Source organism: Cervus canadensis, chromosome 20, assembly GCF_019320065.1.
Source record: "Cervus canadensis isolate Bull #8, Minnesota chromosome 20, ASM1932006v1, whole genome shotgun sequence".
NCBI classification, from domain to species: Eukaryota; Metazoa; Chordata; class Mammalia; order Artiodactyla; family Cervidae; genus Cervus; species Cervus canadensis.
The window spans coordinates 22,529,156-22,556,401 of record NC_057405.1 but is presented as its reverse complement, the minus strand read 5'-3'; the positions used below and the strand labels follow the sequence as shown (position 1 = coordinate 22,556,401).

General features: G+C 42.3%; 1 protein-coding gene and 1 long non-coding RNA gene across 2 annotated transcripts in view; one reads left to right on the top strand and one right to left on the bottom strand.

The window, feature by feature from the left end:
* LOC122422694 overlaps nt 1-9,390 on the bottom strand; it is a 53,541-nt gene extending 44,151 nt beyond the window's left edge. Inside the window, exons 1-2 of the mRNA XM_043439316.1 lie at nt 9,195-9,390; nt 811-892 (exon numbers count right to left, since the gene is read on the bottom strand). Coding sequence (XP_043295251.1) covers nt 811-888 — 78 coding nt within the window. The 5' untranslated portion in view covers nt 889-892; nt 9,195-9,390. The remainder of the gene's footprint in view (nt 1-810; nt 893-9,194) is intronic.
* A 223-nt stretch (nt 9,391-9,613) lies between these two features.
* LOC122422614 overlaps nt 9,614-27,246 on the top strand; it is a 120,864-nt gene continuing 103,231 nt past the window's right edge. The window contains exon 1 of the long non-coding RNA XR_006263919.1: nt 9,614-9,749. This is a non-coding gene — a long non-coding RNA (uncharacterized LOC122422614). The remainder of the gene's footprint in view (nt 9,750-27,246) is intronic.

Genomic DNA, 27,246 nt, shown 5'->3' with positions numbered 1-27,246 from the left:
CAATGGAAAATTCTCTGATGCGATTATCACGTAGCCAGAGGTCTGGAATCTGGTGGTCTCCCAGCTTTGAGAAGATAGGCACCGGTGAGACAACAGGATGCCATTTGGGCAATTTGATCAATCTCACAGATCACTGTGATTTATTCCTTGTGAGGTCAACAGAGCCATCTTATCAATGAGATCCCATGTGGGCCCTATCGCATAGTAGGCTTGTTCCAAAGTACTGATGCTGAATGTCAGCTCAGAGGCAGCAGCTTGAAAAGTGCATGGGTCATATGGGAAGGAGAATTATGGACTAATTTTAGGACAAGTGCCAAAGGGGCAAGGATTTGTTGCAACTTCCTCTAGGGATGAAATCAATATTGATGACATTTAGAAAAATCCTCCCTGTAGCCAGCTGGCCCAGTGCTGGTGGGAGACATTTCTGACATTGCCCACTTACCTTCCTAGCACTGCTTGCCTTGCTATGTCTCTGAGTTCCCTGTGGAACACACACATCCAACCCAGTCATGCCCACAACGCTCCTCTAAAATGGCTTCCCCCCAAGAGCCTGGATTCCTCCACAAGAGCCTCCTTCCCTTCCACACACAGTGGGTGGACTCAGCCATGACTTGCATCCCCTCAAGGTGGCTCCTACTCCAGGTCAGCTCCAGCCAGAAGCACATTTGCAACTGTTGAGGTGGGACTCACGTTCAGCTGCACTGGTGGCCAACCAGACCCACCACCATGCCCAAAGCAATGATGGTACATCCACAGGACACCACACTCAGCCTACACAGGAGACACCCTGGATTTCCTGTCCCTGCTGACCTGGGGTAACTGTTCGTCTGAGCCACACAGGGGACACTCCACATAGGTCCACTCGTTCAACATGGAGACATAGTTCATCTACCTAATATTAATGCACAGAAACAGAAAAGATCAGCCAAATGAGGAGACAATATATTCCAAATGAACAGCTAAGACATGACCTCAGAAAAAGAATTAAACACGATGGAGATACATAATCTACTGGTTCATTGGTTAAGATGTTCCTGATAATGTAGGGGACAAGGGTTCAACCCCTGGTCTGGGAACTAAGATCCCAGGCTGTGGGGCAACTAAACCTGCGTGTCACAGCTATTGAACTCACGCACCCTAGAGCCTGTGCTCCTCAGGAAGAGAAGACAGAACACTGGGAAGCCCAAACTCCACAACTAGAGTGCAGCCCCCACTCTAGGCAACAAGAGAAAGTCAGTGCCACAACAAGACCCAGTGGACCCATGAAATAAGTAACTAACAGATATTTACTCATCTCAGGGAAGAATGGAGAACAGAGTGAGAACCTCCACAAAGAGGCAATAAGTATAAAATAGAGCTGATTATAATTGAAGAATACAATAACTGACTTGAAAAATACAGCAGATGAGTCAACAGATTATATGATTCAGAAGGACAGATCAGTAAGCTGAAATACAGAGTAGTGGAAATCACCAAATTTGAGCACCAAAAGAAAAAAAAAAGCCAAAAAGTTGAGGATAGTTTAATGCATTTGGTGAATAATATCAAGCATAATAACATTTGCATTATAAGGACTCAAGGAAAAGAGAGAGAAAGATAAAAATTCACTTGAATAAAGAATGACTGAAAATTTCCCTATCTTGGTGAAGGAAAGACACACAGGTCCCAGGAGCACAGAGTGTCCAATACAGGGCAAGCCAAAGGAGAAACATGCCAAGACACATATCAATCACCTAAGAAAAATTAAACAGAGAAAATAGTAAAAGCACGAAGGGAAAAGCAACAAATAACAAGGGAATCCCCATAAGTTTAACAGCTGATCTTTCAGAAGAAACGCTGCAGCGCAGAAGGGTGTGGCATGATACACTTAGAGTTATGAAAGGGAAAAACTTACCAGCAAGATTACTCTAGCCAGCTAAGTTCTCACTCAGGTCCAAAGAAGAACTCAGTAGGTTTACAAATAAGCAAAAGTTAAGAAATTCAGCACCAGCAAAGTAGCTTTACAACAAATGTTAAAGGACGTTCTCTAGGCAGGAAACAGAAGGGAATGAATAGACCTGGGGGGGAAAAAAAAACACCCAGGAAAATAAAGTAAATAATAATAAGTTCATGCATATCAATAATTACCTTAAATGTAAATTGATTAAATGCTCCAACCGAAACACAGACAGGCTGAATGGAAACAAAAACAAGATCCATATAAATGTTGTTGATAATACATCCACTTCAGACCTAGGGACACATACAGACTATAAGTGAGCACCTGGGAAAAGATATTCCATGCAAATGGAAATCACAAGAAAGCTGGAGTAGCAATTCTCATATCAGAGAAAATAGACTTTTAAGTAAAGACGATTACAAGAGACAAGGAAGAACACTACAAAATGATAAAGAGATCAATCAAGGAAGAAGATATTGCAATTATAAATACACATGCCTCCAACATAGAAGCACCTAAATACGTAAGACAAATACAAACAACCATAAGGGGAAATTGACAGTAAAAAAATAATACTAGGGGATTTTAACACGAGACTTGTATGGGGTGTCCACCTCAGTGCACAGATCATCCACACAGAAAACTAATATAGAAACACAGGCCTTAAACCACACATTAGACTAGATGGACCTTATTGATATCTTTAGCATACTGCATCCCCAAACAGCAGAATAATTTTTTTCTTCCTCAAGTGCACATGAAAGACTCTCTGGAATGGATCACCTCCTGCATCACAAATCAAACCTTGTTAAGTTTAAGAAAATTGAAATCCTAGCAAACATCTTTTCTGATCACAATGCTATGTGATTAGGAATCATTTATAGGAAAAATTTGTAAAAAACACAAACACATGGAGAAATCAAACAGGTCACTGAATAAATCAAAGTGGAAATATAAAAATACCTAAAAACAAATGGCAATGAAAAAATAACAACCCAAAACCTATGTGATGCACTGAAAACAATGCTAAGAGGGAATTTTACAGCAATACAAGAAGCCTACCTGAAGAAAAGAACATTAAAAAAAAAACCTAATCTAACACCTAAAGAACCTAGAAAAAGAAGAAAAACAGCCACAAAACCTCCAAAGTTAGCAAAAAGAAAGAAATTATAAAAATCAGAGCAGAAATAAGTGAAAAAGAAATGAAGGAAACACTAGCAAAGATCAATAAACAATAAGAAAAATCTTGGAGAAGATGAACAAAATTGAGAAATCATTAGCCAGACTCATCACGAAAAATAGAAGACTCAAATCAATTAGAAATGAAGAAGGAGAAGTTACAACAGACAACGCGGAAGTAGAAATGATCATAAAAGACAATTAGAAACAACCATATGCCAATAAAATGGACAACATGGAACAAATGGACAAATGTTTAGAAAAGTACAACCTTCTAAGTCTGAACCAGGAAGAACTAGAAAATAGGAATAAATCAATCACAAGCACTAACACTAATCACAAGCTCTAACTATGAACAGATCAATCACAAGCACTAGTAACTGTGAGCAAAAGTCTCCAACAAACAAAAGCCCAGGACTTCACAGATGAATGCTCTCAACCGGTGGAGGTGTGACAATACCCATCTTGATCAAACGCTTCCAGAAACATGAAGGGAGGAACATCCCCAGCTCATTCTGTGAGGCCGCCATCACCATGAACCAAAATGAAGCAGAAATGCCACACAAAGAAGAAAATTGCAGGCTCATATCACTGATGAACATAAATGCAAAAATCCTGAAGAAAATGCTACCAAAAAAAAAAAAAAATAACTCATTAAAAGGATCGTACACCAAGTACAAGTGGGGTTTATCCCAGAGAATCAAAGATTCTTCACTATCTGCAAATCAATCAATGTGATACACTATATTAACAAATTGAAAGGTAAAAACCATATGATAATCTCGATAGATGCAGAAAAAGATTTTGACAAAGTTTAACACCAGTTTATGAATTAAAAAATGCTTTGTAAATGGGCGTAGAAGAAAACTACCTAAACATAATAAAAGTCATATAGAAAAATCTCTCAGTAAACATTATTCTCAATGGTGTCAAAATTTAAGCATTTCCTCTAAGATCAGGATCAAGACCATGGTGCCCACTCTCATTCCTATTATTCAATATAGTTTTGTAACCCATAGGCATAGCAATCAGAGAAGAAAAATAAAAATAAAGCCTATTGAAAAAGAAGATGCACATCTCTCACTGATTGCAGATGAGCTGTTTCTATTCACAGAAAACCCTAAAGATAGAACCAGAATATTACTAGAGCTAATCAGTGAATTTAGTAAAGCACAGTATACAAAATTAATACACAGAAATCCTTTGCATTCCTATAGTACAACAGGAAAAATCAGAAAGAGAAACCAAGGAAACAGTGCCATTCCCCACTGCAACAAAAAGAATCACATAGCTAGGAATAAACCTACCTAAACAGACAAAAACACGTGTATGCAGAAAGATGGGCTGTATGATGAAAGATATCAAAGATGAAACAAACAGAAAGACATACCATGTTCTTGAATTGGAAGAAATCAATATTGTGAAAATGACTATACTACCCAAAGCAATCTGCTGATTCAATTCATCCCTATCAAACAATCAATGACATTTTTAAAAGAACTAGTACTAATAATTTTGCAATTTTTATGGGGGGAAAAAAGACCCAGAATGGCCATAGCAATCTCGGAAAGAAATGTAGAGCTGGAGGAATCAACCCTTCTGACTTCAGACTATACTACCCAGCTAGAGTCATCAAGACACTAAGGTACAGGCACAAAAACAGCAACATAGAGCAATGGACCAAGATACAAAGTGAGGGATAAACCCACACTCCTATAGGCACCTTTTCTTAGACAGGGGAGCAAGCATGTACAATGGAGAAAGGACAGAAAAGAGAGCCTCTTCAATAACTGGGGCTGGAAAACAGGACAAATACATGTAAAAGAATGAAATTAGAACACTTCTTAACACTATACACAAAAATAAATTTAAAATGGATTAAAGACCAAATGTAAGGCCAGAAACTATAAAATTCTTAGAGGAAAACATAGGCAGAACACTCTTTGACATTTATCACAGCAAGAACCTCCTTGACCACCTCCTAGAGAGACTGAAATAAAAACAAAAATAAGTATGGCATCTAGAGAAACTTCCAAGTATTTAAACAGCAAAGAAAACTATAAACAAGATGAAAAGACATCTCTCAGAATGGGAGAAAATAATTGTAAACGAAGCAACTGACAAAGGATTATCTGCAAAATACACAAGTAGATCATAGAGCCTAATATCAGGGAAAAAATGACCAATTAAAAAATGTTCAAGAAGACTTGAACACTTTCTCCAAAGGAGACATTAATAAGGCCACCAAACACAAGAAAAGATGCTCCACATCACTCATTATTAAGGAAATGCAAATCAAAATTCCATAAGGCATCACCTCACACCAGTCAGAATGACCATCATCAACAATTCTACAAATAATAAATGCTGGACAGGACATGGAAAAAAGTGAACCCTCTTGCACTGTCGGTGGACATGTAAATGGATACAGCCACTATGGAGAAGAGAACGTAGGTTTCTTTAAAAAAAACTAGGAATAAAACTATCATATGACCCAAGAATCCCCTACTGGCCATATACCCTGAGAACCATAACTCTAAAAAGACACATGTACCCCAATGACCACTGAACACTATTCAACATAGCGAGAGCATGGAAGCAACCCAATGTCCATCAATAGAACAGTGGGTAAAGAAGTTGTGGAACACATACACAATGGAATATTACTCCACCACGAAAAGGAACAAATACGAATCACCTTAACTGAGGTGGAGGAACCTAGAACCTGTGATAGAGTGAAGTAAGTCAGAAGGAGAAAAACAAATATAGTATATTAATGCATACACATGAAGCTTGAAATATGGTACTGGTGAACATTTGAAGGGCAGAAATAGATACACAGATGTAGAGGAAGGACTTGTGAACTCAGCTGGAGAAGGAGAGGGTGGGATGAATTGAGAGAGGAGCACTGAAACACAGCCACTACCATATGTAAACAAACAAACCAGTGGGAAGTTGCTATATAACATAGGGAGCCCAGCATGGTGCTGTGATGACCTAAAGGGTGGGATGGCGGGAAGTGAGAGGGAGGCTCGCCAAAGAGTGGATAATATACTTATGGCTGATTCGTGTTGATGTATGAGCAAAACCAACCAAACATTGTAAAGCAGATATTCTTCAACTAAAAATAAATAAGTACAATCCGAAAACTATCATTCAACACGTCTGTACTGTCATCTAAAGCTATATGGGATCATCTTCTATTCCTAGCTACTTTTCCACTATATATTAGTGCTTATCAATGTCATTAAAGGTTTTGAAAATATGATTTTAATAGCTACACAGTATTCCTTAATATCTTATACATAAATTATAAAAATTTCAGCCTCATCATAGAAACATAACACCTAAAAAGGTTTATATTTTAAACTAAACCTTGCATTTTCTATACAGTGTAGTGAGAATTCCTCTGAAGACGTAAAATTCTTATGAAAAGTAAATTATGTGGAGTCCTTGCTCTCATCTCTTATGCCTTATTGTCATTTACTTCTAAGAACTCTTTGACTTTTGACATTTTTGCCTTTGACTATAATTTTTCACTGAGATAAAAATCTTAAATTTAGATATTAAGAATGGCGAGAAGAACCCTGGTAAGTGTGAGTCACTCAGTCATGTCAAATTATTTGTGACACATGGACTGCAGCCCACCAGGTCATCTGTCCACAGAATTTTCCAGGCAAGAATACTGGGCTGGGTAGCCATTCCATTCTCAAGGGGATCCTCCTGACCCAGGGGTCAAACCCAGGTCTCCCACATTGCAGGCATTTTCTTTACCATATGAACCACCAGAGAACCCTGACCCTGGTGTACATGGATGTACAAATCCTCAAAAGACCATTAGTAAATCAAATTCAAGAATACATTAAAAGAATCATGCCCTATGATCAAATGGAATTTATCCTGTCACCAAGGGTAATTTACTATCTGAACATCAATCAATGTGATACATAATATGAGCAAAATTAAAAAGAAAATCATGTATTCTTCTCAATAATTGCAGAAAAAGCTTTTGACAAAGTGTAATATCAATTTTGATACAATCTCTCAATACTTTGGTTATACATGGCACATACTAAAAGGTATATAAGAGAAGCCCACAGCTAATATCCAACTCAGTGGTAAAGAGGTGAAAGATTCTCCAAAAAATCAGGAATGGTACAAAGATGCCCACTCTCCCCAATTTTGTTCAACATAGTAGTGGAAGTGTCCTACCCAGAGTAACTAGGCAAGAAAAGGAAATAAAAGGCAACCCCATTGGAAGAGAAGAAGTAACACTGTCACTATTCGATTATGACAGGATTTATATGAAACTGTAAAAACTACACCAAGTAACGACTATTAAAACTAATGAATTCAGCAAGATAGCAGGATATGAACCATCAGAGAGAGAAGAGAACAGTCCCATATACAAATTCATAAAAAAAAAAAAAAACCTGAAATAAATTTAACAAAGGAGCAGAAACACCTGTACAGTCCTGGACTCCAAGACATGGAGTCTGGGTTCAAATCCCAGCTCACCCACTGACCTGCAGAGTGACCCAGGGCAAACCACACAATGATCTGAGGCGCAATGTATTCAACTGTAAAATGGACACAGACCCAGTATCTCCTCCCAGGCTTGTGAAACTCCAAGGAAATGCCTATTTAAGCCCCTGGGGATGGAGTGTTTCCAGGAGTCTCTCCTTGTATGAAACTCCTCTAGAACTGGACTCCCCTGATCCTGTGGGTGTGGGTCCAGGGTTGAGCCTGGGAGCCAAATGGGACTGGATGAGGATCAGGATAAAAAAAAAATACTAGTTTTGTGTCAGGGAGGGAAGCCAGGCCTTTCCAGATCTCAGAGTGGGGCCTGCACCAACGGCCTTGGCGTGCACAATCAGAGGTAATAACTCCGAAGCCCCCACAGCAGGGATGGAGGCTTCCTGGCAAGGACCTACTCTCTGGTCCAGGCTCCAGTGTGATGTAATGCTTCTGCACGAGCTCTCTATGTCTCCACCTGCCAAAGAGGTCTTGGGAGCTGGAGGTCTACTAAACCACAGGTGCCTAAGTGTCAGAATGACACAAGGACTAACAACATCGAAAATTAGCTATGTTTTTTTAAATGACAGAAGTACAGACAAGGCAGGAGATAGGAAGCAGAAGGATTGAGTACCTCTCAAGCTTTTAGCAGAAATATTTCCACACCAGCTCAGCAGAGCCCAGAGGAAGAAAAATAATGAAAAAGCAGGCTATGGGTCTATCTCTATTCCCCTGGACCCAAACACCCAAGTCCCAATCTACCAACTAATTATTGTGCACATCCAGACACCAAAAGGAAGAAACACAGCTTGTCCTAAGCAGTTTCAGCCGGACTTAATGTTCGGGTTGCTGAGCATGGTCAGAGGTACTATGGACTCACCCCTCCTCTGTGCTCACATTCCTGGGTCACGGAAACATTCATGGTTCACTACAGAGAACCCTCTGAGGGTACTTGTGTATACTAGAAACTGGCAATAGCTAAATGCGGAGAGAAGACACAGGAATGGAAACATGTCTCTGGGGTGCTCCACAAATTACCAGAGACCTGAAGTTCTTGATACTTGGGATTTTTAAAAAGAGCTTATTAATATGCAAATGGAGAAAGGGTATTTACAGGAGAAAGGGGAATGTAATCGTCCCATTGGGACAATTTGGTACTCATACAGGAAAGTAAGTTGGATCCCTACCTCACAAAACACCACCAAACCAATTAGACACATACTAAGAACCAACAATTGAACGAAAAACTTTACAAACGTTAGAACAATGTTTGATGAGGGAATATCATTTTTTTAATTGAGGTATTGCTGATTTACAGTAATTTGTTAGCTTAAGGTGCACAGCAAAGTGATTCAGTGATTCAGTGCCTCAGGTGCTTCCTTGGACAAAATTCACTCCCATTAGGAGGCCCCTGGGCCATGTCCTCAACTCAGAACAGCTAAGACTCCTGAAAGGGCAAAGCAGGATGTGGTGGTGCTCGTGGGTGTTTTTTACTAAATAAATTATTCTAATACGACACAAAAAACAAGCCTAGATGCTAGGAGGGGATCTCCAAACCTACCTTCAAACAGAAGCTCTTGATACCTTCAATGGGAAGGGCAGAGGTCTGCCATGAATATTTTGTCTGCAGAGGACAAGCCGGTGTGTAGCGAGGGTGTGCAGGCTCGTCCCAGGATACAGAGCGCACGGACTCAGGGTCTGGACTCTCAGCCTCACTCCAGCTGCATCACACTCTCTCCACCCCTGACACACGGTGAGCTGCTCACAGGCATCCGAAGACTATGGTCACATGACCTGGACCTGGCCAATCGGTGTGCTCCATCCTCCCTGGCCACTGTGATTGGCTAGGGACTGGGGAAGTGACCAATCAGGGCCCAGGGCCGGGCCTCGTGCAGGAATCAAGAGGAAGAGGATTTCTCGTTCTGCCGGAAGGGGTGGGGCCGGGTGACGTCAGGCTCCAGCAGTGGGAGGGGCGTGAGGTCGGCCTGGGGCGGTTTGGTGGCCTTCCTGCTCCAGTCAGGGCAGAGCCGCCGCCTGTGGAGGAGGGCGATGCTGAACGCCAGTTCTTGCTGTGGTCCCGGAGCTCGACGTGAGACCTGAGAGAAGTCGTCTGCCTGTGAGTCCTCTTCTGCTTGTCTGTCAGCTTGTTTGAACCACACTGGGTTTTCTGTCCAGCGGGCTAAGTGGAGACCCTGGACATGCAACTGTGTGGGTTTTGGCTGGCTACAGGGAAGAAATGCCAGATGACACTGGAGACTCCAGTCTAATCTGGATTCAGGTGATATCTCTCGAAAGTGAAGTGAAAGTCCCTCAGTCGTGTCCGACTCTTTGCAACCCACTAGACTATATGGTCCATGGAATTCTCTAGGCCAGAACACTGGAGTGGGTAGCCTTTCCCTTCTCGATGGGATCTTCCAAACCCAGGGATCGAACCCAGGTCTCACTCATTGCGGGCAGATTCTTTACCAGCTGAGCAAGGGAAGCCCGAGAATCCTGAACTGGGTAGCCTGTCCCTTTGGCAGCGGATCAGGATTCCCGACCCCGGAATCAAACCAGGGTCTCCTGCATTGCAGGAGGATCCTTCACCAGCTGAGGTATCAGGGAAGTCAAATATCTCTTAAGGCCAGCTGTTTATTGTACGATTACCCTAAAGAGTCTTCACAGGATTAAGGTAGCAACCTGCTAAGGTAGGTTATGTCCTTACGCTAGAGAAGAAAACCAAGGCTACAAGAAGGGGGTAACTCAGCTACTGCAAGGAAGTGTGTACCCAGACAGAGCCACACTTCCTGCTGTTAGAACTCGGGGAGGCCACATGGTGGGGCTTGTCCATGTGACAGGGGCTAAGGCACCCAGCCCACACTGGGTACTGTGGGGACCTGACTTGGTAGCTGCCGTCTGGCAGCTCTGAGACTCAGGAAAGCAGTTTGCATTGAAGAGAGGAAGGGCACCTCCCTTCATGCACCCACTGCACCCTCCAGGTATTCCCTCACCCTGCCCCCTTTCTCTTGTTTTGTGAGCAAATTAGAGTCATGCTCATGTGACCACATTGGCTGTCCACTGTTCATGGGCTACCAACTGGAGCTGCCACAGGAGAGGCCACGAGCCTTGGCCAGGTGGTTCCTCTCTTTCCTTTGCACCCACGGGGGCCCTCCTCCACACTTGCACACCAGAGGCCGCTTCTGAGTCATGCAGGGACCCTCCCTCAGTTTGCAACAGGTTGTGTCCACTGCTGTCCTTTCAATGACTCCCTTGAAACTCAGCTCGTGAGCTCCTTCACCTGCGTCGTGGCCCACCTGGCTGCCACGGGAGGGACAGAGCTGACTGTGACTCCAAAACTCAGATCTGACAGCTGGGAATCTGTGTATAAAGGACCTGATTACTCTCACCATAGAGGCTGTAGTAGGCTCCAGGGATCCAGAACTAGGGCTTGGGCCAAAGTGACTCCACAGGCGTTTTGATGCCTGGGGAGGCTTCTGACTATAGTGGGGCTGGGGCGAGTCTCCTGAGGTTCTAAAGGCCCACTGTGTGCAGGTTCAAGGTGAATAGAGAAGAGAAGGTGGAATCCTGCCCTGGAGGTGGTCGCAGTTCACGGTCGAGCCAGACAGGCAGGCAGGTCCCAAAAGCACCTGAGCTGCCTTCATGAGGGAGTGGTGTGGGGGCAGAGGAAGAGAACCACGTCTGCTCCCTCGTCTGGTGCCCAGAGCAGGTTGTCACCAGACTAAACACTTACCACAGTGATGACCGTCACTGCTGTCTGCAAAGGGTTTACACTGGCGTGTGTCTTCCTCTGGTTGGTCAGGCCGTCTCTAAACTACACTGGCCATGGGCATGGCCTCTCCTTGGAACTTCACGTGTTTCTTCTCTTCCTTACTAAACAGTCATTTTCAAGAGGGTTTTGGGGTCACAAGGATGTTGGGTTTTCTCTAGCTTTGTCTCTTGAGGAACGTTTTTCGGTTGCTGGTGTGGTTCTTTTTTCCAGCTCTCTTTCTTGGCTTCTTCTGTGAATTTGCTTGTGCCAAAGGAAGAGTTCAGCTTCTCCCTTTTGGCTGAGATGTCACACTTACAACGGCAAGGCCTACCTGGGGATTCTGACCACATTTGCCGAAAGGGCTTCGTTTTCCAGATGACATCTTGAAAGTACCTACACTGTCCTTTCAGATACCCAAAGCCTACTTCAAATGAAATAAAAACAAGAATTCTCAAGTTTGGTCTTACCATATGTGGGGAGTCAGAAAAATCCCCTGGGGAAGGGAAAAGCTACCCACTCCACTATTCTGGCCTAGAGAATTCCATGGACTGTAGAATCCATGGGGTTGCAAAGAGTCTAACAAGACTGAGAGACTACACTTTTCACATTCAGTCAGAAAAAAATCCAGTTTTCTATCATTTCAGTGATTGGCATTGATTGGGGACACGGAAGGGATGGGAAGAAATGGAGAAGGAAGAAGACTATATGTTGTCAGGGGCCGGGAGTGAGGGAGGAACGGGAAGTGCTTGACGTGAATCCAGGCTTTGCTGGGAAGTGTGGGGGATAGAATGAGAGGGTCCGAAAGTAGACAGTGGGGATGGTTGCACAGCATTGTGAAGGCCTTAATATTCCCAAATTGCCTCAATTAAGGTAAAATTTATTAACAAAAACTTAACAGAAAAAAATACATAAAGCCATAAAAAAATGACAAGAAAGCTACGCACAAACCAGTTGAAAAGACCGTCAGGGGAAGGGAACTCAGTCTCCCCTGGGTGGGGAGCGAGTTGATGGCATCCACGGGGAACACACAGGGATGGAGGCTGCAGAGCCAACTGTGCCCCTGGATGTAGTGTTGCCAGAAAGGGCTCTAGGTCTCTGTCCAGAGTAGGGGCCTGTTCTCCCAGCAGGGGTAGTCAGTCATCGTGGTCGTCTGGGTCTTGGGAAGGAGCCAGGGAAGGCTCTCCCTACAGAGGTGGTAACTCATGCCCTGAGTCAGGTTCTCCTGCCAAAGCCTGAGCAGAAACAAGTGCACGTGGAGGTGGACATTCTCGCTGAGGGGGTGGGACATCAGTGCCTGGGGCTGGGGGTCCTGCAGGCACAGAGGTCCGATCTTCTCAGGATGTTGGCCAGTACCCAGCTGGCCTGGTGTCTTTGGGAGAAGGCGACTCAGGTCTCAGTCTCCCCTCAGTGGATCCCTGGGTCCTGCACGTGTAGCAACCACCTCTGTGGGGACAGGTCTTGGAAGTGGAGCCTGGTTGTATATGAAGGTCAGAGCTAGAGCCGGAGGAGAAGAAAAGATGACCCACAGGTCTGCCTAGTCACGTGCCTAACTGGGCACTAAAGCTTCCCAGAACTTCCAGTAGAATACCCAGCATAGGATGTCTTCTCTGACTGCAGTCTGCAAGATGGTGTGAGGCCAGTCTTTGCTCCAGGCCCAGCCCCAGCTCTGGAGGACTCCTCCCTGTGAAGCTCAGCGCCCCTCCCCCCACACATACATATGCTAGCAATATAACATAACAAGGAACTATCTCAGAAGTGAGTCTTAGTAAGCACAGACCTTAATTAACAAAACTAGAACTTAATATTTAGTGAAACATAACTTTGTTTTCTTTTTGGAGAACTCATTTTGAGGGCATTAACACAGTAGACGGGTAAGGCTTTAACCCATCAATAAAAATGAGGTCTGTCAGGGAGCCGGGAAAAGCCAAGAGGCTGTCTTGGATTTCCCATAGGCCTAGCTCTTTGATTTTTAGCTGTTGTTTATTTATTTTTAATTTCCTGATTTAAGAGCAGACTATCACCATGTTTTTTTTTAATAATTTTTTTTCATTTATTTTTATTAGTTGGAGGCTAATTACTTTACAGTATTGTAGTGGTTCTTGCCATACATTGACATGAATCAGCCATGGATTTCCATGTGTTCCCCATCCCATCCCTCTGGGTCTCCCCAGTGCACCAGCCCTGAACACTTGTCTCATGCATCCAACCTGGGCTGGTGGTCTGTTTCACCCTTGATAGTATACTTGTTTCAATGCTGTTCTCTCAGAACATCCCACCCTCGCCTTCTCCCACTGAGTCCCAAAGTCTGTTCTGTACATCTGTGTCTCTTTTTCGGTTTTGCATATTGGGTTATCATTACCATCTTTTTAAATTCCATATATATGCGTTAGTATACTGTATTGGTCTTTTTCTTTCTTGCTTACTTCACTCTGTATAATGCGCTCCAGTTTCATCCATCTCATTAGAACTGATTCAAATGAATTCTTTTTAACGGCTGTGTAATATTCCATGGTGTATATGCACCACAGCTTCCTTATCCATTCGTCTGCTGATGGGCATCTAGGTTGCTTCCATGTCCTGGCAATTATAAACAGTGCTGCGATGAACATTGGGGTGCACGTGTCTCTTTCAGATCTGGTTTCCTCAGTGTGTATGCCCAGAAGTGGGATTGCTGGGTCATATGGCAGTTCTAGTTCCAGTTTTTTTAAGGAATCTCCACACTGTTCTCCATAGTGGCTGTACCAGTTTGCATTCCCACCAACAGTGTAAGAGGGTTCCCTTTTCTCCACACCCTCTCCAGCATTTATTGCTTGTAGACTTTTGGATAGCAGCCATCCTGACTGGCGTGTAATGCTACCTCATTGTGGTTTTGATTTGCATTTCCCTGATAATGAGTGATGTTGCGCATCTTTTCATGTGTTTGTTAGCCATTTGTATGTCTTCCTTGGAGAAATGTCTGTTTAGTTCTTTGGCCCATTTTTTGATTGGGTCATTTATTTTTCTGGAATTGAGCTTCAGGAGTTGCTTGTATATTTTTGAGATTAATCCTTTGTCTGTTGCTTCATTTGCTATTATTTTCTCCCAATCTGAGGGCTGTCTTTCCACCTTGCTTATAGTTTGCTTTGTTGTGCAAAAGCTTTTAAGTTTCATTAGGTCCCATTTGTTTATTTTTGCTTTTATTTCCAATATTCTGGGAGGTGGGTCATAGAGGATCCTGCTATGATTCATGTCGGAGAGTGTTTTGCCTTTGTTCTCCTCTAGGAGTTTTATAGTTTCTATTCTTACATTTAGATCTTTACTCCATTTTGAGTTTAATTTCTGTGTTTTGTATCACCATGTTTTAAGGACATCAAGATAGCAAAAGTCTAACCATGAGGGGTTATTTTTTGTAGAAGCAGAATGACCCTTGTCTACATGTACCATAACCTTAAATAGTGTTTATTTACTTTACCAAAGTAGCAAAAAGATTTTAAAAACAAACATAAATCACTTAAAGGCAAAGAAATTTATAGTCTGTAATTGAAAGCTACATTTTAAGAAAACTTTGTTCTCTAAAGAGAGGAAGAGCAAATTCCAGTCTGATACCAGCTTTTGTTAATAACAAAATTTGTTTATCTATTTAATCTTAGAATGTCTTTTCCATAAATCTTGAAGAATTAGCAGTATTCTAAAGAAGGCATGTTTAAAACCTGATTCTATTGCGATTGACAAAGAAACCTGGTCATAACACTTTAATATGATAACTAGAATTAGAATTGACCATATTTTATCAGGACATATCAGATCTATGTGAATTTCACATAATTTTAGGATATCTCTATTCGTAACATCAGCCATGCAGTATAACCTGAAAAGATTTTTTTTTTTTTCACCACTTTGGCAGTACTTCCCATGTAACTTCCCATGTCCAATGAACCCAGGTAACTTAATAGCTCTTTGGGATGTCTCAGGAGTCCTCTGAAGCATCCCACAGACAGCTAAAAGTCAAGTTATTTAGGAAGTTTTGTCAATAAATATCCAAAGTGTTTATAACATTCAGTCAGGTAGGATCATATGTTTTGTGAAGTAATAATTATTTAATTAGCCAAAGTTAACAAAAGATTTCAAAGGTAAATATTGAAGAGATCAATTAAGAGGAAAAAAAACACATTTATTATTAAAAGAAGTTCAACATCTGAAGAAAGTATGTCCTCTTAACAGAGAGAAAGGCCGAATTTAAGTTTTTGGACCAGCTTACTTTAAACTCATTTAGGTAAACTTAATTAAATTGATTTTAAACTTAGTCAGCCCTAACCATGAACGAAACTTTTCCTAGGGTTTACCTTCCACAAACATTTTTAATCACTTTCTATAACAGCCACCTGTAAGTCAGACCTACTTTCTTTTCCCTTTATAAAATGTAATCTTATTTTTTATATCTTCTTTATTAAAAACATACATGCTACTTTCTTAATAGATTAGCAAACAAACATGAACACTTGATATTTAATATAGAATATTTTTCAGTTCATGTGAATCTGAAGTTTATTTAGTTACTTTTTCTTGTATTTAGAATTGTTTGATTTGTAAGCGCTTACTGTTCTTTAGGCCAATTAAATTAGAACTCATTTACGACTTCAACAACAGGATCAGAAAAAAAGACATATACTGAGACATACATAAATCCAGACAGACAGATTGACAGAGATCTTACAGTTTTCTGTTTGAGGTTTAAAATATCTCTTTTACCCACCCCCCACCCCTTTTTTTGCTTCCCTTGAAATTCTAGTTTGCCCAAGGCTGAGGTCTCAGGCAAAGCTGGCTGTGTATTTCAAGGACATGGAAAGTGTTAACTTCAAGCTTCCTCCTGGGCAGGTCTATTTAACAAGCTAGTTGTTTTTAATTGCATATGGAAAAACAATTGGTTTTGTGGTTTCCAGTAAGAAAAATTTCTCTCACTCCAGAAATCAGCAATCAGCAGTCACACACTCACAGTCATTCAGAGGCTATCACGATGCCTCCCTTCTCCCAAGTCTCCAGGTTTCCTTAACTGTTGCACCCTTCCTGGGAGCCCCAAGGAGATTATCATTCACAATGCATCGCTTCTCCCAGGTCCCCAGGTCTCCCTATCTGATGCTCCCTTCCTGGGAGCCCAAGGAGGTGATCAGTCTCCTCTTCTACCCGTTGGGGTAGGTTCCTGCCTGGGGACTGGCCCCGGAGCCTTACCTTATCCTGTGGCCATTCCTGGTGAGTTGGTCTGTCCCTCCAATGAGTCCATTGGGGGTTCGGCCATCCGGAGAGTCAGAACAGTGGATGGGAAGGGAACGCAGGATACCGTGAGGTGGGGTGCCTCCTCGTTCATCTCGGGGTTCCTTCACTCCAACCAGGCGGAGCCACCAGTCCTTCGGCTCCAGGGGCCGGCGTGTTTGGAGTCTCGCTGGGGCCTCCAGAAATGTTGCAGAAACCAGTACTCGGGAAACCAAGCACCACATTCGGAGAGTTGGCGACCTCAGGTTTATTACACCGGCGGGCACAGTGGAGTTAACACTTCAAGCTGTGAGTCCCAAGCAAACAGATTACAGAGTTTTTATAGACAGACTGTAGTGGGCAACACTAGCTGTTAATAGGCTGATTTAAACTAAGGGGTTTCACACGTGTGGGAACAGTGGTCAAGACGGGGTGATGGATGCCTGGCCTGGACAGGCATGATGAAGCAGGTTTCCAGGGGCTGGGAGATTGCAAAGACCAGGACAAGGGTGAGTGAGATACACTCCAGTTCCTATATTGAAAGTTCCAACTTTCTGAGACTATGTACCTATGTGATCTAGACTTTGCAAGGGGCCAGCTGAGTTCCAGAGGGAGAAGGAGAAGGCGGTTATGTAAAATTTTAGCTTTTCCTCTTCACTACCATGGAAGCCCATATATATGTTAATATACATTCCTTAGTGTGTTTTTTTCTGTCTCATTTCACTGTATGACTGGCTACCCATCCACATCTCTACAAAGGGCCCATTTTCATTCCTTTAATGGCTATGTAATATTACACTTTTTGCCAAATTCAGACTTAGATTGAAGAAAGTGGGGAAAACAACCTGCTTTCAGACCAGGCGCCTCCTTCTCATAAGTGACGTGGCCCTGGACAAGCATGTGCCCCTCAGGGCTGCCCCAGTCTTTCCATCTGCCGAGCGGGGGTCATTCTCCCATCTCCTGCCCAGATCTGTTGGCCTCCGAGACCCCCATGCCTTTCCACCTGGGGCTGGTATCACATGGAGTTTGTGCACTGAGACTTCCCAAAGGAAGGATTCAATACAGGGCTGGCCTAGCACAGAATGGGGCAGAAACAGGCCTGGATGGGCTCTGGGACCTAGGAAAAGACACTTCCCTTCCTGCCTTTTCAAGACCCCACCCCCCAATTGGAGGACCGAAACGTAGTCTCGATGGTCGCCTTCTCTCTTATATAAAAGACTGGCCAACTTTCTGTTTTTCCATCGAGATTCTGGGTCAGTTGTCCCAGCTCAGCTTCTGAGGGAGCTTGTAATGGCCCCCTGCATTCTTGTCTTTTACTCTTATTACCTTGGGTCATTTCGGCCATCTGGGGTGGATGGGCACTGTCCTTGCCTCTAACTTCGAGACAGATTTATGAAAAGTCTGTACAATCTACTCATTTCCTCTCTTTTGTTCAGTGTCTCTCTCTAGATGTGTCTCTTTCTTTTCCTTTCTGAATTCAGTCTATGTCTTCCTGCTTCTCTTTCTCTCTGTCTCACCTGTGGATGGATGGATGGCTTTGAATGCTCATGTATGTTGTTAGCTTAGGGTTAGGTTTTAGGTCCAGGTTAGAGAGAGAGAAAGGTTTAGCTTGGAGTTGGTATGGGGGAAGGACAAGGGTGGTGTGTTTTCTCAGGACCTGAGTGCTGTTTGCAATTAGTCTATTTTACATGTGAGCCCCTTATCAGATACACCACTTGCAAGTGGTCTCTCATGTTCAGTTTACCATCTTTCTGATTTGTGACTGCTTAGCTTCTCCATTGCAAAGCTGTTCAATTGGATGGAAAGCCATTGGTGTAGTTTGTTTTCCTGTTTCCCTTACTTGAAGACTCCCATTTCTGCTTCTGCCCACCAAATGTGAAGCAGACTCTGATGTTAAGGAGCCTACGACCTATGCTTATTTCTAGAAATCTCATAACGTCAGTCTTTGTGTTGATGTGTTTCACTGATATTGAGGTGGTATGAGATAAAAACCAATAGAATGCTTTGGATGTAGCTGTCTGGTTTTCCATGGACATTTACTGAAGAGGCTTTCTTGTTCCCATTTGTATGTTCTCCCCTTCTTTGTCACAGATGCGATGACCATGGATGCTTGGATATATTTCTGGACTCTCAACTTTATGGCATTTCTCCAAAGACACACAAATGTGTAAGTTTTACATGCTCAGCCTCACTAATCACTAGGGGTGACAACGATCACCTTCCCTCATTAGGGAAGCACACTGAGGAAGCACACTGCCTCAATTGTGCTGTTTATGTGTTATTTTTCCAGAGTTCATGATTTTTCAGAAATATAGTTATTTGTGGTACTGTGGAAGCATTGGTAACATGCTGTCAGTATGAAGAGATGACTGATTCTAAAAATAATAGTGTTTACATATGTATAATAGAATATTTTATACTTTATTTGATAAAGCAAAAAGTATTTAAACTGAAGTTGATCTTTTTTATGGATATTAAAAAATATAACCATAACAAATATTTCACTTTTGACTCTCTTCAAAGAAAAAAAGGTAAATTTTTGTCTCCTATAATGTTGTTATATGAAGGCCAATCTAAAGGATTTATTTAAAGCTTCTTCAGATGTAGTCATAGCAGTGAAAATGCTATTAACACCAGAAATGTTTTTCTATGATGGAAAGTCAAGCTCGTCTGTCTTTCTCAATAGCCTTTAATTTTGTGTTTACTATATAGTGTTTCTTTGTATTTTTTCTAAATGGGAAAACAATTATTTTACAGTCTTGTGTTGTTTTCTGACATACATCAGGGTGACTCAGCCACGGGTGTACATCTGTCCCTTGCTGCTGAAACCCCCTCCCTTCTCCCTGCCAATCCCACCCCTCTAGGTTGTCACAGAGCACTAGGCTGAACTCCATCTGTCACAGAGCAAATTGCCCCTTGCTCTGGTTACATAAAATAATACAAATGTCTCCATGATGATTCCTCAGTTGGTCCCACCCTCTGTTCCTGGACTGTGTCCACAAGTCTGTAGTCTGTTCTCTATGTCTGCATCTCCATAGCTGCCTTACAAATAGGTTCATCAGTAGCATCTTTCTAGATTCCATACCCATGCATTAGTAAACAATAGTTGCCTTTCTCTGACTTACATAGTATATATTTTTTGGTGATACTTTTCTTAATACTTGACCTAATTTGCAATGAAACAGTAAAAGGATTTCATGGGACCAATATAGCAACAACTGAGTGTTACATTTTAGCCTAGCACTCCAGGCCCAAGTAAATCTAGGATAAATTCATTTCTATGACAGCTACTTTGACTGATCACATTCACTACCACCCCCTGTTGTCATGTATATAATTTTCTGTTCCCTACATTGCAATTACATGTGTCAAGCATCATCTGTCAGAAGTTTTATAGCAGTGAGAAAATATATTCATAATGCAGACACCACAAACAGCCTCCAAAAGGTGTATGTAAAAATAATAAATTTTGTAATGAATTTCACTCCCTGAAAATATATTTTAAAAATTGAAAAAGTGACATTCCTATGGGTTGTAGCTAGGTTTTCAGTGAAGGTGGGCCATGGTAACAGCTAGGATCCCATCTTTCCTTAAAATACAGAATTAAATATAAAAGGAACACACAATGGAGAAAAACAAAGACAGTTTCTTCAAAAAGTGGTGTTGGGGAATCTGGTCATTGACTTTTAGAGATGGGGAAACTGAAATTCAAGAAGGCTTGCCAGGCACCAGGGCATTGTCTGGACCAGCCTCTTGTCCTCCTGACCTGGCCAGTGCTCATCGGCTTCCCGACGAGCAGCAGAGCCGTAACCCAGCCTGTAGGGGTGCATCGGGTCATCCGGACCTTGTCCCTGAGCAGAGGTTCCCAAGGCCAGCCTGAATCTCAGAGACTGAAACAACTTTCTGGACTGAAGGCTAGGAAGGCAGTTGAGTTTTCCCAAATGAATGGGAGGGGAGAATAGGGCAGCCTATGAGTGAAGTCCAAGGTTCCACCGTCCTGGTGGGAAATGAGTTGTCCTAGACTCCAAACATTGACAACATACACTGGCTGTGTGGTCTGTGGCTCAGACTTCAGCCTTTCAGGCGGGTCATTCGGGTGACCCTGACTTGAGCAGACACAGCTCTGTGGCCCTGCCAGTAGCCGTCCCATCCCCATTGGTGAGAAAGGCAGCTGGACTGAAGGACAGGTGAGCTCGGATCACAGCTGGGGAGTGGGTGCACCACGGCTGCCTTTGTGTTCCTTCCATTTTATTATAGTTTCCAAGTGTCTAGATATGGAGGGTGAAGTTGACCCCATTCCACCCCTGGTGAAATCCAGACAGGGGAAGGTAGGAATTTTCTTAAGATAGGCGTGTCTAGAGGCAGCTGTTTCATCGAACTTGCATCTTCAGACACAGACCCTTCCATAGATTTCACTTAATGAACACATCTTCAGGAATGACAGAGGTTTGTATGTATCTGCTGTTTCACATGTCTACTGTCTGTTCTGCCTATCAGAGTGTTTGGAGGGTGCAAATTTGTTGCTTTCATTGTTCATTTTGTACCTGCACGTGTATTTCAGCCTTCCTCCTATTGGCTGTGACAATAATTTCCTAACAAATTAGGGTTCTGTTCACTTCAGTTACTCAGTTGTGTCCAGCTCTTTGCGAACCCATGGACTACAGCACACCAGAACTCCCAGTCCTTCACCAACTCCCAGAGATTACTCAAACTCATGTCCATTGAGTCGGTGATGCTATCCAGCGTCTCTTCCTCTGTCATGCCCTTCTCCTCCCACCATCAGTCTTTCCCAGCCTCAGGGTCTTTTCAGAGGAGTCAGTTCTTCTCAGGAGATGGCCAAGGTATTGGAGTTTCTGATTCAACACCAGTCCTTCCAGTGAATATTCAGGAGTAATTTCCTTTAGGATGGACTAGTTTGATCTCTTTGCTGTCCAAAGGACTATGAAGAGCCTTTTCCAATACCACAGTTCTAAAGCATCAATTCTTTGGCACCCAGCTTTCTTTATAGTCCAACTCTCACATCCATGCATGTCTACTGGAAAAACCATAGCTTTGACTCCATAGATGGACCTTTGTTGGCAAAGTAATGTCACTGCTTTTTAATATGCTGTCTATGTTGGTCATAACTTTTCTACCTAGGAGCAAGCTTCTTTTAATTTCCTGGCAGCAGTCACAATCTGCAGTGATTTTGGAGTCCAAGATAATAATGTTTCTCACTGTTTCCACTGTTTCCCTATGTATATGCCATGGTGTGATGGGACCATATGCCATGATCTTTGTTTTTTCAAATGTTCAGTTTCAAGCCAGTTTTTTCTCTCTCTTTTACCATCATCAAGATGTTCTTCAGTTCCTCTTTGCTTTCTGCCATAAGTGTGGTGTCATCTGCATATCTGAGGTTATTGATATTTCTCCTGGCACTCTTGATTCCAGCTTGGGCTTCATCCAAGCATCCATCAGCATTTCTCCTGATGGACTCTGCATATCAGTTAAATAAAGAGAATGATAATATACAGCCTTGACTTACTCTTTTCCCAATTTGGAACCAGTCTGTTGTTCCATGTCCAGGTCTAACTGTTGCTTCTCGACCTGCATACAGATTTCTCATGAGGAAGGTCAGGTGGTCTGGTGTTCCCATCTCTTGAAGAATTTTACACAGTCTGTTGTGATCCACACAGTCAGTGGCTTTGGGGTAGTCAATTAGACAGAGGGAGATGTTTTTCTGGAACTCTCTTGCTTTTCCAATGATGCCAGGGATGCTGGCAATTTGGTCTCTGGTTCCTCTACTTTTTCTAAATACAACTTGAACATCTGGAAGTTCACAATTCATTTACTTTTGACCTGGTTTGGAGAATTTTGAGCATTACGCTGCTAACGTGTGAGATGAGTGCAATAGTGTGGTAGTTTGAGCATTCTTTGCCATTGCCTTTCTTTGGGATTGGAATGAAAAGTGACCTTTTCCAGTTCTGTGGCCACTGCTGAGTCTTCCAAATTTGCTTGCATACTGAGTGCAGCACTTTCACAGCATCATCTTTCAGGATTTGAAATAGCTCAACTGGAATTCCATCACCTCCACTTTCTTTGTTCATAGCAATGCTTCCTAAGGCCCATTTGACTTTGAATTCCAGAATGTCTGACTCTAGGTGAGTGATCACACCATGGTGATTATCTGTGGATGTGAAGATCTTTTTTCCATAATTATTCTGTGTATTCTTGCCACCTCTTCTTAATATCTTCTATGTCTGTTATGTCCATACGATTTCTGTCTTTTATTGTGCCTCTCTTGGTAGGAGAAGTACCCTTAGTGTCTCTAATTTTGTTGGAGCTATCTCTACTCTTTCGTAGTCTGTTGTTTTCCTCTATTTCTTTGCATTGATCACTGAGGAAGGCTTTCTGATCTCTCCTTCCTATTCTTTGGAACTCTGCATCAAATGGGTGTATCTTTCCTTACCTCCTTTGCTTTTTGCTTCTCTTCTTTTTATAGCTATTTTTAAAGCCTCCTCAGACAGCCATTTTGCCTTTTTGCCTTTCTTTTTCTTGGGGATGGTCTTGATCACTGCTCCGTATACAATGTCACCAACTTCTGTCCATAGTTTTTCAGGTACTCTGTCTACCAGATCTAATCCCTTGAATCTATTTTCACTTCCACTGTCTGATTGTAAGGGATATGATTTAGGTCATACCTGAATGGTCTATTGGCTTTCCCTACTTTTTTCAATTGAAATCTGAAGTTGACAATAAGGAATTCATGATTTGAGCCACAGTCAGCTCCCAGTCTTGTTTTTCCTGACTGTATACGGCTTCTCCATCTATGGCTGCAAGGAATATAATCACTCTGATTTTGTTATTGGCCATCTGGTGATTTCCATGCGTAGGGTCGTCTCTTGTGATGTTGGAAGTGGGTGCTTCCTGTGACTAGTGTGTTCACTTGGCACAATTCTGTTAGCTTTTGCCCTGCTTCATTCTGTACTCCAAGGTCAAATCAGCATGTTGCTCCAGCTATTTCCTGACAAATTAGGGCGTGTGAGCGCAAGGTCACTTTATTGGTGTCCCACTCTGTGCGACCCTATGTGCTGTCGCCTGCCAGGCTCCTCTGTCCATTTTATTCTGCAGGCAAGAATACTGGATGGATTGCCATGCCCTCCTCCAGGGGATCTTCCTGACCCACAAGGTGCCACATGTGAAGCCACACAAATTAGGGGGTCATATGTATTTTCATTTTTAATCCTCAACTCTGTACTAATAAAAGACTCTTAGGTCTGGAAGGATCTTTTTTGTATTGAAATGTTGCTGTGATGAACTGTGAATGACACCGGGATTCTTGGCCTCTAGAGAGGAGGAATCTGATCTGGGGCCAGTGATGAGGCTTGATTGCTCAGAGCTTTTTATACAATTAAGTTTTATTAAAGTATAAAAGAGATAGAGAAAGCTTCTGACATAGACATCAAAAGAGGGCAGAAAGGGTGCCCCGTTGCTAGTTTCTAGCAAGGAGTTATATACCTATTAGCAAATTCTCATTAGAGAAAAGTGAAAGTGAAGTCGGTCAGTGGTGTCCAACTCTTTTCGTCCGCATGGACTGATTATAGCCTACCAGGTTCCTCTGTCCATGGGAATTTCCAGGCAAGAATACTGGAGTGTGTTTCCATTTCCTTCTCCAGGAGATCTTCCTGACATAGGGATTGAATCCGGGTCTCCCGCATTGTAGGCAGACGCTTTATGGTCTGAGCCACCAGGGAAGTTGCCATTAGAGAAAAGAAACGCCTCGAAGCTGAGAGAGTTGCACCAGGCGCCTCACCTACCACATTGATTTTGAGACAGCATTGGCACAAAGTGAGTCATGCCTGGCCATAAAACAGGTGACAGGAATCTTGAAGAAAGGCAGATATCCGTGCAAAAACTTTTTTTTAAAAATACATTAACATAGCCTAAGGAAGACATTTCCAAGAGAAAAATGAATTGGTAAGCTCAAAATTTGAGACAGTTAAGTTCAGGCAGAACCAGGTATTGTCAAGACAACACAGAATTTTCAAAGATAAAAGGAATGTAAGAAAGTCCACCGATTGCAGTTTCATTTCCCCCTGCCACCTGTGCACCTCTAACCTGCCTACAGAGGCTTTTGACGCTCTCATTATGTATGTGACTTTTTGTGTTGCATCAACATAAATGGGGTCACCCAGCTGTCACTTTTAATAAATGATCTGAGTGAAAAACAAGAAATAAGCAAAGAGCAGAGATCTCTGACGGGAGGCACCTAACAAGACAGCCTTAGTAATAGCGTTTTTGGTAGTGGTCCCTAAGCCAATAATGGAGCTTGTAATAGTAGTGGCCTGGATTGTTCAAAAAATTGATAATGATCCTGGCTTTGAATCTGTCTTATCTCCTGGTAGGCCTTATCATACCTCATCACTGGACCTGGTATCTTTTTCCCTCAGGGCTTTCCTAGGTATTCTTGCTCATTGTTCTATGTGAAACTTAGAATCAGTTTATCCTGAAAATCCATCTGAATGGTTCTTAATTAGGATTGCACTAGATGTTAGACTAATAAGAAGTGACATTTATATGACATTCAATCTGATCATTAAGAACTCTATATGACTTGCATGTGTGTCGATTTCCCCAGATGGTGTTGAAGTTTCCTTTATGTTCCCTCTGTAAATACTGCCCATCTACACTGGAGATGCATCATGAGCACAGCAGACATGATTCCCTGCCCTTGGATTTTTGCCTCCCTGAGATCATGAAGAGATTCCCTTATGTCATCTACTGGTTTTTCTTCCCTTTCCACTTAGATTCACTGTTTACTTGGAACTGATTTTTGATTTTATTCTGTCTAGATGGGCAGTTAATTAAGAAGCATTTACTTAAAACCTATTTCCCTGCTGCCCGGTACTGAGTCAGTGAGTGAATGAATGAGAGTGACTCAGTCGTGTCCGACTCTTTCCAACCACATGGACTGTACTGTCCATGGAATTCTCCAGGCCAGAGTACTGGAGTGGGTAGCCTATCCCTTCTCTAGCGGATCTTCCCAAGCCAGGAATCTAACTGGCGTCTCCTGCATTGCATAGAGATTCTTTACCATCTGAGCTATCTAGGAAGTCAGTGTTACCAGTAAAGTAATGGAGCGAGTGTTCATACGTGGGTAAAACCAGATATATCTCTAAGACAGAATCAACTTTATTTTTCTTCATGTCTGGAGTTGGTGGAAAAGGAAGGAGCCAAGAATGGAATTGTTTGGGCCTGAGAAACAAGAAGCGATGACAACTATGGCGGGGGGTTGGGGGGAACCTGGAGGAACAGAGTAGAGATGGAAAGTCATGGCTGTGGGCCCTGCTGAAACTGGGGCATCTCTTAGAGTCAAAATGAAGACGGGAGGTAGGCAGGTGGAGACGAGAGTACCAAGTTGTATCTCTGAGCACCATTCCCTTTACAAAAGTAGGTCTATGACAGCAAAAAAGTATTAAGACCCTCCATATAGTCAAAAATCTCTATACAATTTACATTCAGCCCTCCATAACCTCAGTTTAAGTTCTGTGGATTCAAAAACCATGGGACATGTCATAGTATGTATTTATTGAAAAAAATCCAGTTGTGAGTGGACCTGTGCAGTTCAAATCTATGTTGTTTGAAGGGTGACTGTATGTAACACATTTTGTTTATCCATTGCCCCATTGATGAATTTTGGTTGCATCTCCCTTTTGGCTGTTGTGAATGGTGCTACTATGAATATTCATGTAGAAGTATTTGTTGGAGTCCCTACTGACAATTCCTTTGGGTTTATACCTAGGACTAGTATTGCCAGGTCACATGGTAATTTTAACATTTTGAGCAGTCTGTGAACTCTTTTCCACAGGGGTCACATCTTTCATTCTCCCCAGCAAGATACAGGGTTCCAGGGTCTCCACATTCTCCCACCACTTGTTAATCCTCTCCACTCTTGTTATATTCTGTTGTTTCTGATCTTTACATTGAAGCTATCTTAGATGTGAGGTGGTTTCTCATTGTGGTTTTAAATTGCATTTCTTTAGTGACAAACCCTGTTAAGTATCTTTTCATGAGTTTAGTATAATCTACATGCAATAAAACTTCATTTAGGGGTATAGTTTTATGATTTCTGACATAAATGCACCCAGGTATAGCCACCACAGGCAAGATACAGAATGTTTCCTAACCCCAAACCGTCTCTTGTCCTTTTCCCAACCAGTTTGATCAAGGCCAGGCAGCCAGTGATCTGCTGGTCTCCAGAGATTAGATCGATTTTCTAGGATTCCATAATAGTCAGATCGTGTTTTCATTTGTGTCTGACTTCTTTGGTTTGTCATAATATTATTTCAGTTGTTGCTTTTTGTTTGTTTTTAAATTTCCTTAATTCATTTCTAATAATCTTCAGGTCTTTTCCTGAAAAGGAAATGTCCCCATCTTTTATAACATTTATCAAAAATATATGGATACGTTTTATTTTTTTTATGCTGTCTGTGGCATCCTTATTTTCAAAATTTTGTTTATTTGGCTGTTGTGGGTCTCAGTTGTGGTCTGTGGGATATAGTTCCCAGACTAGGAATCGAATCTGGGCTCCCTGCTTTGGGAGCGCAGAGTTATAGCACCAGGAACAGCAGGGAGTTCTGGATATTCATATTTTTATTGG